General features: G+C 40.1%; 1 protein-coding gene across 1 annotated transcript; it reads left to right on the top strand.

Moving 5' to 3' along the window:
• The first annotated feature begins 13,097 nt into the window (after positions 1 to 13,097).
• On the top strand, positions 13,098 to 17,197 carry vstm5 (V-set and transmembrane domain containing 5). The gene is made up of 4 exons (XM_079271726.1): positions 13,098 to 13,316; positions 14,212 to 14,538; positions 15,797 to 15,940; positions 17,065 to 17,197. The coding sequence occupies exons 1-4, from the start codon at positions 13,241 to 13,243 to the stop codon at positions 17,094 to 17,096; spliced, it is 579 nt and encodes a 192-aa protein (XP_079127852.1). The 5' UTR covers positions 13,098 to 13,240; the 3' UTR covers positions 17,097 to 17,197.
• The last annotated feature ends 795 nt before the right edge of the window (positions 17,198 to 17,992 follow it).

The raw sequence follows: 17,992 nt of genomic DNA, 5'->3' as shown, positions 1-17,992 counted from the left end.
AAGAATATTTCAAAATAAAAGTGAAGGCAATATAATGACCGTATGCAAGAAATTAATACATTAATTAATTAATCTGGGCCGATGGGAGTGCGTTAGCATCAGTAGTTGACTATATGCTGTTTAATATTCATTTATCTGTGTACACAGCAATAATCAACTCTTAGATTAATCGGTGCATTGATGCAGTGTTTGATGCAATACAGTTCGTGCACTGCTGTCTGTCCACAGGTCTCAGTATTCGGTAAGTAGGCAATTTATAACCATAGTATTATGTTATTCAATGTGTCCATCCGGGCAAATTGGTGGATCCAAATGTTGTAAAAAAAAACATATATGATATCATTTATTTGTAATCATCCATGGCTGTCAGCGTCAAGCGGAGATGGTGGGCTTTTTAGGAAATAATTACTGAGGTCCGGACCTCGCCAGTCAACAAGCGATTCTGCTCCTCAGTCTCTCTGTACATGTGTGATAGAAGATAATGCAAACTTTATATTTATGAGTTTTTTACGGTCCGGTGATGAAGTACACAACAAGAACTAAAGAGCTCCGGTAGTCTCTCGTGGAGAACAGAGCCGACTGCAGGATTCAACCCTAAACTGACCATGTGAGCCACAACAGAGTTTATCATGTTAACTATGAACTACACAATAACAGTATTCTCTTCTCCACATGCTGACTGTCCGTCTTATTAACAACAGAACCACCGTGACTGGGATTTCATTTTCATTAAAGCCCCACTCACTTAATAATTGGAATGAATTTAAACCAATATGTGCGAAAGTATATTAATAACATTGCAGGAATTTATTTTATTTTGCGAAGAGACTGATCCTATTTCATGTAAATAACATTACCGAATTCATAGCAGTCAAAATCAAACATTTAGATACGCGGCAGCACAGAAACAGCTTTTCCATCAGTCAAACTTGCGCTGCTTGACTGAAGATGAATAATTGATTATTGTTTCACAGTTTATCAGGGGAGAGCGCGAACGCAGTCCCCCACTAACACAAATTATGCAGTCGAGATTTCTACATTTGAGAAATTCGCAGAGGTCATCTCAGCCGGTATGTGCAATGGCCAAGCCTCGCCCTGGGTGAACCACCTTATTGATCATGGTATCTCCCCTGCCAGGTAAGTATGAGTTGTACAGATCCGAGGCAGGGGAGTCTTTCACAGACACACCATGCTGACTTGTGGTGCTGACAACATAGAGATTACCAAAAACCAGATACTGTAAGAGGTCGAAGAACCTACAGGAATTGAATATATAGAGTAACGTCTTGTGTAATAGAGTTGATGAAGAATATCTACATTTTACTTGAGAAATAATAGTGCATGCAATGCTGCATGATGGGAAACGTAACGTATTTTAATGTAAAAAGCCACCTAAAAACACCAACTGTATCTATTCATCTACAACAAATGAGAAACAACTCAACAGAAAGTTTAGATGACACGAAACTAAATCAAACTGCAATCAAAAGTTCTTTGATCCACGTTTGAAATTCAGAATAAAGAATAAAATCCCACAAATGTTTTCTCCATTGACTGTAGGTTCCCTCACATTCCAACCACTTCCTGTTTCTTTGTTTCCTGCTGGTGCGCTACTGACATACTGCCATCTATTGGTCTGGAGTGTGAATAACACTAGTCTAGCAAATATAAACAATATTGTAAAACAAAAAAACTCATGATGATTCCTTCATGAAGGAAGTATTTATTACTACATTAGGTTTAGCGAGGCCAACTTAATGAACTGACAACTGGTTGTATATACACTAGGTTTCTCTGTGTATGGCTTACAGCAAAATCATAATAATGATGATAATGGTTCAGATACTGAGATAAAGAATATATATATATATATATATATATATATATATTCTTTATCTCAGTATCTGAACCATTATCATGATATATATGATATATATACATACATATATATATGTATGTACATGTATATATATGTATATATATACATATATATATATGTATATATATATATATACATACATATATATATGTATATATACATATATTTTTATGTATATATACATATATATGTATATATACATATATATGTATATATATGTATATATATATATATATACATATATATACACATATACATACGTATATATGTATATATATGTATATACATATGTAAATATATATATATATATACATATATCGATATACAAATATATGCACATATATATATATATACCAATGCCAATTGCTATATATATATACACACAGCATTTCTGTGAGACCACACTAGAGAAAATGAGCAGTACTATGAAGCCTAACAATGGATTCAATCAATGTAAGTATACATATTAATGTTTCTAAATTCTTTCTCACATAGCTGTGAATTAAGCTCTTTCTATATCAATCTTGTCTCACTCACCAGTTCAATGTCTTCAATAGACATGTAACGTCATAGCTAAAGCACACATTCAATAAAATGTATCATCATCACTTTCAATATGAATTCATCATAACAACATGTTGTTTACATATTATTTCTTTTGAACAACGTTAGGGGGTGCACCGTTCCTGGAGGTTCTGCAATACCAGGTCGATGCGTGGAGTGGACGGAGCAAGCCCCTATTCCATCTCCCTATTCCAAAAATCAATTTAATATATGGTCCCCGGGTAGGGGACGTATCAGATATTAAACTGATAAGAACAGATACTACACTTGATCTTAGCCAAAAGGCCGAGAAGCGATACCGATACCGAGTCGGAGGTGAGGAAGTCATTGTCCGCACAGTCAACCTCACTGACGGGTCGGGAACTGAACTACAACGTTTCAATCACATATGAAACAAGAACAATGTACAATAGTAATAATGTCCCACTGCTGCTGTTTAGTTTGAGATATTTATATTTAACTTGTGTTCGCAAATGCGTCTTCTTGTTTCTTTCCGGACACGTGGTACGCTGTAGTCCAATCAGGAAGTAGAAAAAACGATAAATATAATTTCTAATTTGCAAACACGCTGGAATAAATATGATGTTTCTACAAGTATATTATTTCTTAAATAGCGTGTAACGAACTTGTTCCGTTAATAAAAGTTATGTTTTTACGCTTCCAAACTCACTTCACGACAACAAACACAGCTGTGTCTCTAGTGGAGGAGAGCGATCAGCACATTTCACCTCTTCAGCCTCACACACACAGTTAGTGATGAAAACACAGCAACAACCGTGTCTTCTGGGACCTCAGCGAGCAGAGGCTTCTGGAAACTAAAGGAGCTAAAACAGGAAATACAAAAAATAACACAATTAAAAGTTCTAATCAAATATAATATTAAATGATGGGAATTATTTAAATATATATATCATGATGAATTAATGAAGCAACACACTAGTCTGAAACAGAAGAAACAAAAAACTACAGTAGATGAGGAAACTATGACAGTATTGAGAAACAAATTCAAGATACATTCATGAAATGTATAAAAAACCATGAAGGTGATACTTTCTGCTGTGAAAAGGAAAAGAGAAGTAATCAGAATTCCATGAGTCAATGCATATGAAAGAATAGACAGATGTAGGCTGTGTCTACATTCTGTTGGAAACAATACCTTCATACAGCGACTTAAACTTCACTCATCTTAGTGGAGAGATAAGAAGAGAGGAAGTGATGGAGGCCATCCAACAACTTAACGGCAGTAAAGTCCTGACCGGCTGCCTACTGAGTTTCATCAGTTCTATAATGAAGATGCTTTAAACCTCCTCACTGCTGTGTGTGCAATGAAGGTATAAGCAGCGGATGTATGGGAGACTCCTTTCATCAAGCTGTTTATGTTTATTGTTTAAAAAAGGTGATGATGCTGATTTAGATAACTACAGACATCTAACTATTATCAATACAGACTATAAGATTCGTGCTACTTTTTTTATCCGATATTTTTCCTCCATCCAACAAAAGGAGTCATGGAGAGGTTCCGGCTGGCTGATCAACTCGACCCCAAGATCCTCTATGTCAGTGGTTCTCAACTGGTCTGGCTGCGGGACCCACCATCACCCCTTACAGTATTTCTCAATTGCTAAAACACTAAAACCCATTGGCTGAACAAAGTTCTCAGTTGCCTGAACTCATTTAGCTAATTGTGCAGTCTGTTGTCAATACCTTAAACTATTTCACATGGTGAAACACAATTTGCAGATCTCACTTAGACTTTTCAGCAAAACTCTAGACACATTCTCAGTCTCAAAACACATTCTGCACTCTAATGCACATGTCATCCACACTGGTAAACACAAGTGGCAACAATCAAATAGAAATAGAGAGCACATGTCATTGATTAAACACAATCACTCAAAATTGATTTCACTTGTATCAAATGATGTGACACAACCAATATAAGCCTGTTTAGAGAGCAAACAGGTGGTTGAAGGTGGGAAGGAGAAAGTCTGAGAATGGACAGAAGAAACAATGTGAGAGGACGAGGACAAGTGCGTATGCGAGGTGGGCGTCGAGGAGGAAGAGGAGGAGGGCAAGAAAGAGGAAGAGGAGGACGAATAGGAAGAGGAAGACACAGAGTGGAAATATCTGATGAAATTCGAGCAACAGTCATAGACCATGTTATAGTCCACGGACTGACAATGATGGAAGCAGGACTTAGAGTGCACCCCAATTTGAGCCGATTTTCTGTGTCCACCATAGTAAGGACATTCAGAGAAGAGAACAGGTACAGTATGCTACTGTATTTTTGTAATTGCAAATTGACTGTACTACACTATATGCAGCTGTTTCAATAGACATTTGTAAAGTTCATCACTGTATGTATTGTACTGCATGAATATTTTTTGTAACTGCACATCTACTTTTTGTAGAACTGCAAGGCTGCCACATGCAGGTGGAAGGAGAGCTATATTCACTCAGTGGGCATGGTCCTTCAAGATAATTTAATACGACTCAGAGAAATCCAGGAACGAGTGATACAAGACAACACACACTTCCAGGGAATCGACAGTGTACAATAAACAAATTGTATGGCCTTGAACATGGTGCTTTCTATTTGTTACAGTAACAGTACTGACTGCTCAATAGATGTTGACTGGCTGCAGGTTCATATCAACAAAGAACAAGAATTACAGTGTCACAGAGACAAAGGACATGTTTGTGAGCTGCAGGGTACAGTACTGTAAAAATAGGGGTACAAGGAGGAGGAAGAACAAAAGAAATTGCAAAGAGCAAAGCACAGTAGTCATTTCTGATCAATTTTGAGCGACTGTAATAGAACATGTTTTCGTTCATATGAAATTAGTTTTGAGATTAAAAATCTACTTCTCCCTGAGAACTATATGTTTTGAACAATGTGTTTTCTATTCATTGGTGTATTGTTTACTGACTGCTTGATGGTGAATATTATTTTGATCACTTTGTTTATGATTTGAGAGCAGTGTTTGATTTCGAGCACAGGTAAAACTGTTTTGAGGCGAAAGTTTCATTTTGCAAGAGGATTCAGAGGTTTTGTAAATCGTGCTTGAAGATGAGGTTTTGTGTTTACAGTTTTGAGAGAATGGGGGACCGTTTCAAGAAATGTGTCTTAGCAATCGAGAAAAACTGTAATGACAAGCCGGGACCCACCACCCAAATTATATATATATATATATATATATATATATATATATATATATATATATATATATATATATATATATATATATATATATATATATTCAAGACGTCTAGTAGTAGTACCGTCTCTGTGTAGTAAACTGTCAAATCAAATAAAGAAAGCACACATCAATTATATTTTAACAAATATTCTCATTTTTCAAATTTAACTGGATGGATTATAAATACATATAAATACATGAATAAATGTTCTTCTCATTTCAAATAAAATAACAGCTGGATTAAAGAATAAATTACGTAACGAAATTCAATTTAGAAAAAATATTTTCACTGAATTACGCTGCAGCTTTAAACTCAGTCCATTCAGGGTGAAGTGAAAAATCCACAATATTATATTTTTCTCATCTTCCAAAAAGAGAAATTAGTGTTTGAAGAATTCACCTCTATGAGTCTGTCCAGTCAGAGTCCAATGACTCTGGTCTCTCTGGACATTTCTCTCTTTTGGAGATCGTCCTATGATTTGACTTTCACAACTCTCACTTCAACCGTCTGCTCTGCTCTCTGTATCCTCGTGTCTCCCCGTGTGTCACGGTGTGTGAACATCTCACTGAGTCAGGAAACTTGTCAGAATACCCATATTTGATTGGCTGAGCTTCATCACGTGATGTGATTCACAACGCATTGGTCGGTGTTTTTCCTGCACCACTGAACAAGTGCCGTAAATGCTGGAATAATTCCGCTGCATTAAAAAATGCGCTTCAAAATAAAATCACAACTTTTTTATTTATTTTTATATATTTTTGTTGTCAGGCAAAGGCCCGCAACCCACTGAAAACGGGTCCGCGACCCACTTTTGGGTTGCGACCCACCAGTTGAGAATCACTGCTCTATGTGGGCCGTGGGTGTTGCCAACAGCAGTGGAGCCTTTGTTCCAGCCTTGGGTGGACAATGTGATGGTTGTGCATCTGGTCATCTTCCACTGGATCCACCGGTTTGACGCAGCCATGCGCAGAGTCTCACTGTAAGTACGCTGTGTTCAAGTCTGCTGTAGCCGGTGCAGTGCTGGCCTACAACCGCTCAGACCTGGAGCTGCTCATCAAAGCCTTCAGAGCCAAGGACCCGGCAACTCTGAAGTCGGTCTCAGCCGTGGTGGATATTGTCTGCTGCTACGTATCCAGGGAGCAGCTCAAACACCAGGTGAGGAGGGTCACACTTGGGGCTCAGGAGACATTTAGGCTCATCCACCTGACCATTGAGGAGCTGAAAGGTCTCGCTGGGCTGGATGAGAGCGGAGTGAGCCTCTTCAAAACACCTGGTATAAAAGACCTCATAGAAAATAGTTATGACAACATTAATACAGATAGTGTAGCATACAAAGTGAACATAACACACTGTATGTGTGTCTACTTACAGAGGCTTTTTGAAGAAGATAGATTATCTGTGGATGCTATGAGATACAATACAGTGGACAATGTGCACATTTGAACACATTCGTAAGGCAACTTTTCAGCAGGAGGATGCCTGCAGTCCAAACCATCTTCTTGTCTTTCAGAAGTTGGAAAGGTTCTGCTCTGCCGCAGCCGCAGCAGTTCAACCAGCGGTACAGAACACACTGGGGCAACAGCCTCTACTGCCACTCATAGGGGGACCATCTTGTTGATGCTGCTGTGATCCAGAGGCGAACGATGGTGAAGCGCTACGCACCAGCTCAACAAGACGTCAGTGCTCAACAGGCTCATGTACACACTGGTGAAACTGCTGTGGTCTCACCTCAAGGGTCTCGCAGCAGTCCTGAGAAGAGCACCATCTAGAAGGCCTACGAGAGAATCCAGCACCAGATTCTGGTGGAGGATACAATCCTGTGCAAATCAGGCATTCCGCTCCCAAAAATCAACATCAAGACCGCACGGGACTTCATCCGTCGTCAAGAGCGTCTTCTTAACCTGCATGTCACTAAACAGTCCTTCACTGTCACAAAAACCACCTCCATCTCATCTGCTGACCTCCCTCCTCCCTCCACCACTCTGCCCTCTGATGGAGTATGTGCCCACACCCAGGCAGGGACTAAAGTGTTGAAGGGAAGGACGGACAAAATCAAGCCACTCTCCCGGCCTCAACCACCACTGCCACATGTGCTATCAGCAGTTAGAAACACCTCTGCCACCTGTACCATCAGCAGACCTGTGCCCTCCCTCTCTGCATCCACAGCAACCGCTGAGCCTGCTGGCCCCTCCACACGGCCATACTGCCAGCTCCTCCTACTACATCAGTCCCTACTACTCTGCCCACAATGTCTGCTCCTCATGAGTAACTGCGCTGTGGTGTTGTTAGCAAGCATAGTTGAGATCTTCATGTACATATTGTAGTCTTCTATTTTATGACTGCACTGTTTTTTCTGATTGTTCTCCATTTCATGTACTGCATTCAATAAAGTGTTAAGTGTTGCAGTGACATCGAGTTGTGAAATATCAATTAATGAATGCAACAACAGGGGTGCGTTTGTTGTCATCAACAACAGGGACACGGATATATAGAGTTCCAGATCACTTGCATGTCAGTGCACATGCCTATATTACAATGATATCAGATCATTTTGCAATAGAAACATTAAACAGCCTCAGAAAATATAAAACTACTTCTAATTAGCCTCCCAGGTGTCATAAGGGAATTTAAAAAGACAGAAGTAACAAATGTAAACAAACAGCATTCTCTCATATGTATCATTTTGATTTTAAATAACATGCATTTTATTGAAAAAAGACCTGAATAAATGACATGAATAATGTAGCATTATGTAGACACAAATACACTTGAGATTCTCTATTTATACATCATTCTATTATAGCTTCAACAGGTATCACAATAAATAGCTAATTACAATCTGAAAAGGACAATTCTACACACGTGGAATCAATCCAGATGATGACAACAGTGTGTGCAACATCTACTTTGAAAGGAGGTGAGGCGTGTTCTAGACTCCTCCTGTGGACTCCTTCATACTCCACATGTGGGAGTCTTGTGTGCATATTTTCCGGTGGTGGGGACTCTGTTGACGCTCTCTCCTGTAAACACAAAGAAAGTCTTAAAGATCTTTAGATATGAAGGGACACGTCTAGCAGCTGCTGGACCAATGTGCAGATTTCTGTTTCCAGATCTTGTGTATTGTGGTGCATGTGTGACAATAATCATGAAAGAAGTTATTGTGATGCACAAACTAACATGTGCTTGGAGTAGTGGTACATGATTTACAAACACATTGAGAATCCGGTGAGGAATAACAGCATTCCTCTGGCTAGTGTGCTCCGTAATTAGTATATTTGGCGGATAGAGGTCTACGACATTATAATCTATATACTGATTTATTTAATAATAACATTCTGCTGCTGATACCACAGTTTGACAACTTGGGGGAGCCAAGAACCATTCTACCTTCTCTGATTCCTCCGCTGCAGATTGACCACTTGATACGCAGACTTTGTCCACACGAGGGCGCCACTGATTCATTCTTAACTGTGATCAATGACTCTCCGGGTGAATGCACCATGTGAGGCTGAGACAAGACGAAGCTAAATTAAACTGCAATCAAGAGTCATTTGATCCACATTTGAAATTCAGAATAAAGAATAAAATCCCACAAATGTTTTCTCCATTGACTGTAGGTTCCCTCACATTCCAACCACTTCCTGTTTCTTTGTTTACTGCTGGTGCGCTACTGACATACTGACATCTATTGGTCTGGAGTGTGAATACCACTAGTCTAGCAAATATAAACAATATTGTACAACAAAAAAACTCATGATGATTCCTTCATGAAGGAAGGATTTATTACTACATTAGGTTTAGCGAGGCCAACTTATTGAACTGACAACTGGTTGTATATACACTAGGTTTCTCTGTGTATGGCTTACAGCAAAATCATGAAAATGATAATAATGGTTCAGACACTGAGATAAAGAATATATACATACACACACACACACACACACACACACACACACACACACACACACACACACACACACACACACACAGCGTTTCTGTGAGAACACACTATAGAAAACTGTACAAATGAGCAGTACTATGAAGCCTAACAACGGATTCAATCAATATAAGTGTATAAGTTAATGTTTCTAAATGTTCAGCACTTTTTACATCAATCTTCTTGTCTCACTCACCAGTTCAATGTCTTCAATAGACATATAACGTCATAGCTAAAGCACACATTCAATAAAATGTATCACCATCACTTTCAATATTAATTCATCATAACAACATGTTGTCTACATATTATTTATTTTGAACAACGTTAGGGGGTGCACCGTTCCTGGAGGTTCTGCAATACCAGGTCGATGCGTGGAGTGGACGGAGCAAGCCCCTATTCCATCTCCCTATTCCAAAAATCAATTTAATATATGGTCCCCGGGTAGGGGACGTATCAGATATTAAACTGATAAGAACAGATACTACACTTGATCTTAGCCAAAAGGCCGAGAAGCGATACCGGTACCGAGTCGGAGGTGAGGAAGTCATTGTCCGCACAGTCAACCTCACTGACGGGTCGGGAACTGAACTACAACGTTTCAATCACATATGAAATAAGAACAATGTACAATAGTAATAATGTCCCACTGCTGCTGTTTAGTTTGAGGTATTTATATTTAACTTGTGTTCGCAAATGCGTCTTCTTGTTTCTTTCCGGACACGTGGTACGCTGTAGTCCAATCAGGAAGTAGAAAAAACGATACATATAATTTCTAATTTGCAGACACGCTGGAATAAATATGATGTTTCTACAAGTATATTCTTTCTTAAATAGCGTGTAACGAACTTGTTCCGTTGATAAAAGTTATGTTTTTACGCTTCCAAACTCACTTCACGACAACAAACACAGCTGTGTCTCTAGTGGAGGAGAGCGAACAGCACATTTCACCTCTTCAGCCTCACACACACAGTTTGTGATGAAAACACAGCAATGCAATCGATCATCAGTTATTTAAGTTACCGAAGACGTCCCGTTAACGTGACTCTCAGAGTGTAAGACCCTGTAATTATGGAAGCCTGTTTCCACCACTGTGAGGAAAAAAATAAAGGTCCTGTTCCATTTATTTATTTAATTTGCGTTGTCTGCGTATTATCTCACAGTTAGGGGTCTATCAGCACCATGGACAGCACTATGGACAGTGCAGGGCATGCGGACGTGCACGCTGTTTCATTCATACTTCTTCTCATGCTCACCAGAGTATGCAAGTAAAATGGGGTAAAAGTGTGTCAGCCCCATTTGGGGTTAGCAATGGTGTCCGACAAGGGGGAATTTTGTCCCCAATTCTGTTTAATCTGTATATTGATGATCTGTCCAAGCAACTGAAAGCCTGTAACACTGGGTGCATGATGGGTAATACTCTGGTTAATCACATCATGTATGCAGATGATCTGGTGATCTTTTGTCCTTCTAGCGCTGGTCTTCAGCAGCTACTCACTATATGTACTGTGTACGGTTTGGAACATGACATCAAATACAACGCCAGTAAGAGTGCTATCCTGATCTGTCCAACTAAAGAGGACAAATGTCTAAACTTCCCTGACTTCAAATTGTCTGACAATAATCTTGGTGTCTGTAGTGAAGTAAAATATCTTGGTCATTTTTTAACAGAACACATGACCGATGATCACGACATTTCCAGGCAATGTCGTATGATGTATGCACAAGCAAACAGTGTCTCACGCAAGTTTGGTCTGTGTACAGATGGAGTGAAGATGTCTCTGTTCAGAGCATATTGTACTCCACTACACTACACACTTGTGGTCAAACTACAAAAAAAAGAGTTTACAGAGACTTCAAGTAGCGTACAATGACGCCATGAGAATACTTTTAAAGATACCGAGATGGAGTAGTGCTAGGAATACAGACTCGCTAGCCAGGTTAGCCACTTAGCTCAACTTTGGGCTATTATTTCAACGGCTAATTACATCACAAACACTTACTGACAGTAAATGCACTTAAGAACATTAACTACAACTACAAACGGAACAGTTACGCCACATAGGTTCAGAGTTACAGTTCTATGACTTACATCGTCAATGACGATCTGATTCGACCGCAACCGGAAGCGGAAACAGTTCGCACCGTCAAATACAATTTCAGAATAAAAGCACCGTAACTTCATCAAAAGTCGAAATTTCGAGATAACAGGACCTTTATTTTTTCCTCACAGTGGCGGAAACGGGCTCCATATGTAATAGCAGAATAAGCGTGGAGTAATAATTATAATGTGTCCCACAACCTAGAAACAAATACAACGATTTATTTTGTCAAAATTAACTTACTTAAGGTTGTCTTCAACAAAAGCTAATTGTCAAGTTATTCCTGAGGATTTGACTGTGCAAAATTACGTCATCTTTAGCCCAAACATTTAGCATTAGCTAACATTAGCTACCTCAACATTGTGATATTATATTGGCGAACAAAACTACAGTTTAAAGGCAGTTTGCATTCTGTTAAACGATTTAAGTAATGAACAGTACTTTTTTTAACAAACCTTTATTTTCAACCAAGGTCAACATTTGGCATATGATGTTTTGTTGTTACGGAATCCTATCAAATATTTAATTAATATAGAAAATGTTGCGAAAAATAGCAAAAATACAGACACGATAATACATGAAAAAAATAGTCAAGAAAGTCTACATTTGTATTCCCAGTATACCTAATTCAGACCTGACAGCACTGTGTGACAAGAGATCTGGACAGAGAGTGACATATTGTGGAGTTTAGTGAGGATGATGGAAGTCTTCTTTCATTACTATCAACAGGTCCTAGTTTGAGTCCTCACAAATGTAGCCCAGGGTTGTGCATTTTTTTGAATGGGAATAACAAATTATGGGAAACACAATGAGACTTTTGACAGTCTGAAATTATTTTAAATAATTTTCAAAATTAGTTTCTCTAATCCCATCCAGGATGATCAAAATTATTCAAAAAATAAGTCGGTAATGAAAATGTCAGAACACACATAGCACATAATCAAGCATATGCCTCCGAAATGGAAGTGTCAGTTCACTGTGTGTTTATGTTCCTTGATGCATACGTGTGAACACGCACTTCCTGTTTGACATGTTTTACCAGGTGAGTCACAGCATGAATACCAGGTGACTCAACCTTTCCCGGTTTCATTTTGTGATTGTGTGTCTGCGTATACAGGTGAGGTTTTATTTTTCTTTGGGCGGTGGTTGTAGGTGGTAAATCAATTGAGAAGGATACGTGTGTGTCTGCCAGAGTATCTGTATAGTGTGTGGGTGTGCGTGAGATCACAGGACTCAGAGTACATGTTTACTCAGTAATCTCTGGCTGAACCTGTCTGTTAGGTGTGGGCTGGCTGGCACTGACTTGCAGAGGTATGAGGAGAAATCCAGCACAGTCCTGAGAGAGGAGGGGAACTCCAGCGCTTCTGCGACGGGAACTCTTCATTTCTCACAAAAATAAGCGGGGAAAGGCACACACAGAAACACCTGTACAAAGGACAGTGGAAGAGGAAACCCGTGGGAACGAGGAACAGCTGTTTTGGAAGGACAAAGACAGAATGTGAAATAACCCAGAGGAGATTCTTATACTGCAGTTCGATCAATGGGTCTGGGATTCCAATGTGGCATTTCAGGCTCTGGGATGTACAAGATGCTGCTGTGTTTCTCAGCATCACATTATATATGTGTTACCTAGGTAAGCATTCCAACACATGTATATAATTTTGACTTCTCCGTAGAGCTCATGTATTGGATTATTGTGTTAGCGAGCATGCCTGTATGCCAATCTTATATTTGTTGAGAGCTAAATAGTTAATTCTGTACACATGACATCGACTGCACTTCTGTCCTGGGAGAGGGATCGCTCCTCTGTTGCTCTCCCTAAAGTTTCTTCCTGGTAAAAGTTGTTTTTGGGGGAGTTTTACCTGTACCGATGTGAGGGTCCCGGGACAGAGGATGTCATATGTGTACAGACTGTAAAGTCCTCTGAGGCAAATTTGTGATTTTGGGCTAGACTAAATAAATTGAATTGAAAATAGGGTGAGGGCCCAGCCCTTTAAAAAATGATCTTAAATTGAGAACCTGGCAGGAGTGCAAACTGGAGATGGAACTTATAATATTTTCTCACTCTCTTCGCCCTACCAGGGGTAAGTAGATGAGCAAAGCACATATAGATTTAAATATAGATTTACTTCCCACACAGAACCCTGGTAAGAAGTTTATGTATGAAAAAAAGCATTGGTATTGTCAGGTGGAATTCTAACCGTAAGCAAACACCACAAGCAGAACCACCCCCCCCCCCCTCCCCCCCGAAACTCCTGTGGAAATATTTGATGAGGGGCGGCCAGAACAGACAGGAGGCCAATTCAAATTCAAATTGGTGAGCCTCAGCTTGTTTGACCAGTTGTATTCCTTCATGCCAGGTATGTAATTTGAAAAAATAAACTCACATAGCAGCACATTTCTGGGTTTAATGCAAATGAGCGACTGTGTTGGCCAGAAAAGGTAAAGGTGTGACCCATAACAAGCATCTATCCAGCTATCATATCTTCATATGTATTTATCTATTTTTCTTCTTCGCACTTTGGAAGCCGGAGCCATCTCCATCCACTCTCCCCAGAGGAGCCTGACCAGGTCGGTGCAGGACGATGTGTTTTTCTCAGTGGACGTTACCTGCAGTGAGGTACCCACCATACAATGGACCTTTATGTCGGGAGCGGTGAGCCGCAGCATTGGGACTTGGCAGCCGGGGGTGTACACCAACATAACGGTGGATTACGTGAGCAGAGTGCAGACCTTCGACAATGGCTCGATGGGCCTGTCGGATTTACGGCTGCAGGATGCCGGATACTACGTGGTCACCGTCACGGAACGCGCAGGAAGCAGCAAGGATGCAGGCTTTGTTCTGAAAGTGAACGGTGAGTGGGTCTGGGCTTCTGCGTATTTCATTCTTTAAGCAAATAGATAAGAGTGCAACGTTTGAAAAACCTCATTTGACTACATTTTCTTTCGCAGCCTAGAGTCACAGGTTTAAAGAGACAGCATCTAGTTTTTGGCAAAAGTGGAATATAGTATTCCATATTATTTTGTCATCAGTGTGTAATTACCTGAAACTAAACATTGTAATGTTTTCTTCAGCTTAGAATAAGCCCTGAATATTTAAATAGAGTCCTGCCATGCTGGACCGCCATGTTTCTACAGAAGCCCAGAACGGACAAACCAAACACTGGCTAACACTAAGGCCGCCGTAGTTTCAGTTGCTCCTAAAAGTAGTGTTGCTACGGTGAGGGCGGCCTCTGAGAGAGGCGAGCGGCGTTACCTCGGCTTTGCTCTCAGGCCGCTCACGTTTACCGCAGTCTTGGAAAGGGGAGGAGTGAGCGGAGGGGTATTCGGTCGGTTGCAATCTGCAAACACACCGCTAGATGTCATCAAGTCCTACACTCTGTCCCTTTTAAGAAAAGTCGGCAGACCTTGCTTTCACTCTTATGCCTACTGCTGCCTATGGCTGTCTGACTTTGATTGGGCCTTGCTCAACAGTATTGTGATAACAGTTGTTGGAATGACAGTTGAGCTGCCCAGGTTTCCCAAAACTGCCTGCGGATATGAGAAGCGGGCTCCTGACTGGGAGTGTTACTGGTTTGATTCCCAGGTGGGAAAGTGAAAAAGCAGCACTTGCCACCCTCCTTCATTACCACCACTGAGGTGCCCTTTAGCAAGGCCCTAAATCCCAACTGCTCCAGTGGAGCTGCTCAGCGGCCAGCAGCTCAGACCGTGGTTGCACTCCGCAGGAGGACACATTCATGATGATACTCCGGTATCAGTTACAGTCCAGTCACATTTTGAATAGTATATGAGCCTTTGAGATCTTCAGATCAAGCAAGTTAATCATTAGTAAACAACCCAAGCAGGATTTTAGTTCAGTGTTAAAAGAATGACACATGGAAATAGCTATATGTGTACTAACTGTAAGGTTTTGTTATTGGTGAGCATGAGATAAGAATCAGGATGCTTTTATTTCTTTACATCAAACACAGTCTCCCTGCTACCTCCTCTCTCCTCGCACAAGCTGGATTCCCAAACGTGTGTTTTGTGTTTGCATCTCTGGAAAGTAGTCCTGTGCACAAAGCTTTTTGTTTTTTTGGAACAAAAAGTGACTCCTGTGTCCCTGTCCTCCAGAGGTGCTATATGAGGATCTCCAGTACCTGTCCGTCTCTGCCTTGGCACTGGCCTGTTTGGCCGGCCTTCTCATGCTGGCCATGTGGCTGCTGGACAAGGCCTACAGGAAGATAGTGGCATGGAGACGCAGGAAACAGATGCCAGGTAAGACCAGGATGAAAACAATCAGTCTGTAAAGTGCATGGTCGTTTGTGACCGACCGGTTTGTATGAGACACCATCATGTTTGCACATAAGGCAAGGCAAGTTTATTTGTACAGCACATTTCAACAACAAGGTAATTCAAAGTGCTTCACATAAAACCATTAAAAGCATCAAAACACAAGGCAAAAGAAAAGGAGATTTCAAAAACAATTAAAAAACAGTGTAAGAAATAAAATGCAGTAGTAAAATGCAGGAAAATTATTAATATATTAATTGAATGTGGTTCAATTAAAGGCAGCAGCAAACAGAAAGGTCTTCAATCTTGATTTAAATGAGCTGAGGGTCTCAGCAGACCTGCAGCTTTCTGGGACTTTGTTCCAGATATGTGGAATCAGCTACAGACACAAAGTATTCTCGGCCCTTCAAATAGGATTCAAACCAGTTAAGTGCTGTGCCAGAGAGTCCCACCCAGACTTAAGGCGAGAAACTTAAGGCAAAAAAAAACACTTTTCAATTTTGATGTTTTGAGCTATTTTGCTTCCGTTAACATGTACTCTTTGGAAAGAAAACAAAAATACACATTTAGGTGTTTATGCCTCGTTTGCACATTTAAACATACAATTTCAAAAAATGATTGTCTCAATGCAAGTAATAAACTGGGGAAGTTTCATGGTAATATCTAGTCGTTCAAAATGTTGCCCTACATATTTGTCTCTCCATGAATAGAAGCACCTCTGATTGTCTGGTATCGCAAGACTTTCCCATTGAGATCAAACTCTCCTAAGTAAACGTCCCCTCACTACTCTGACTTATTACAGCAGCTTGGGTAGATAAAAAGGTTGGAAAGTATATGGTGGCAAGTACTGCTACTTTTCTAGACAGTAGTAAAATGCTTTTATGCCGGATCTTCGTTTGAAGTCATATAAACGTGTACATACGGGAGGTTTGTTTGCCCTGGAGTTACCTTCTCACTGCTGCATCGCTGTGTGAAATGCACAGACGTGGCTTGACGGGCGTGAATGTGGGTTGAGGTTGTGGGTGTGTCCGAGTAAAATGGTATCATAGTTCTATTATTGCTTCGTTACATCAGCGCGTTGTGTTAAGTTACATCCTCCTTTCATGCAGAAACCGACGCGACAGAGCTGCAGCGCCTCTGATGGACGGCTCGCTGTGCTTTGGACCGGACAGGAAAACAAACCGGAGACTGTTCGTCCATTTGTTTTTTTAAGTTAGGTGTGTATGTGAGGCTACATGTCTCATTTCTTTTTTTGAGCTGCCCAAGTTACTGACAGGCAGGAAGATGGTATGCCACTTATGAAAGCGTGTACCCAAGATGTTTACATTTGTATTGAACACATGCTTTTACAGCGCACTGCTGAGAACACTGGATTGAATGTAAATATATCCCTCATGACCCTGGAAAACAATACATACTGTATTTATTGTGGAAGCAAAGGAATTGTGTGATTTCTTTTGGAAGCATATGGCCTCTTCACTACAATCATCCAAACTTGAATCTGGTGTTTTACAGCAGGTGGCCTGTATCAGATTTCTGATGCAGTGATAAAAGATGGAGAATCACATGACTACTTTTTAGGCTTTCAGAGTGAAAGAATAAACACAAAGAAGACCGTTACTCGTTTTAAGAAAGTTGAGCTAAAACCTCAAATGGTTCTTTCTTCAGACTATGAGGAAAGTCACATTTCATCAAAATGCTGATGTTCAAATCAGACTAATGATAAAAAAATAAAGCAAGACTACAGAAACACATTCCTCACAATAAAAATACCTGGAACTCCTTAGAAAACCTCTAATTCAAATCCTTAATTTTATGATATGACAAATCAGCATACAGTAAATACATACAGACTTAACGTTTTATTTTGTATATAACTAGTTGGACACACAACATTGCAAACATCAAAAACAGAGCAGACAACAGACACACAGGTGGAGGTAGAGAGGGGATTATTGCAATATTCAAAAAGTCCATGAATTGTATGGAAATGTCACATTTGACAAAGAGGCCATGGCTGCAAAGCTCTGTCCAAAT

This window comes from Melanostigma gelatinosum, assembly GCF_949748355.1.
Source record: "Melanostigma gelatinosum genome assembly, chromosome: 7".
NCBI classification, from domain to species: domain Eukaryota; kingdom Metazoa; phylum Chordata; class Actinopteri; order Perciformes; family Zoarcidae; genus Melanostigma; species Melanostigma gelatinosum.
This window is presented reverse-complemented; position numbering and strand designations above follow the sequence as displayed.

What these genes read in the sequence shown, in the direction of transcription:
- vstm5 (XM_079271726.1), top strand. Translation starts at nt 13,241, where the DNA reads ATGTGGCATTTCAGGCTCTGGGATGTACAAGATGCTGCTGTGTTTCTC. An exon ending in ATTATATATGTGTTACCTAG is followed by an intron (nt 13,317 to 14,211) that starts GTAAGCATTCCA and finishes GCACTTTGGAAG; the next exon opens with CCGGAGCCATCTCCATCCAC. An exon ending in CTTTGTTCTGAAAGTGAACG is followed by an intron (nt 14,539 to 15,796) that starts GTGAGTGGGTCT and finishes CCTGTCCTCCAG; the next exon opens with AGGTGCTATATGAGGATCTC.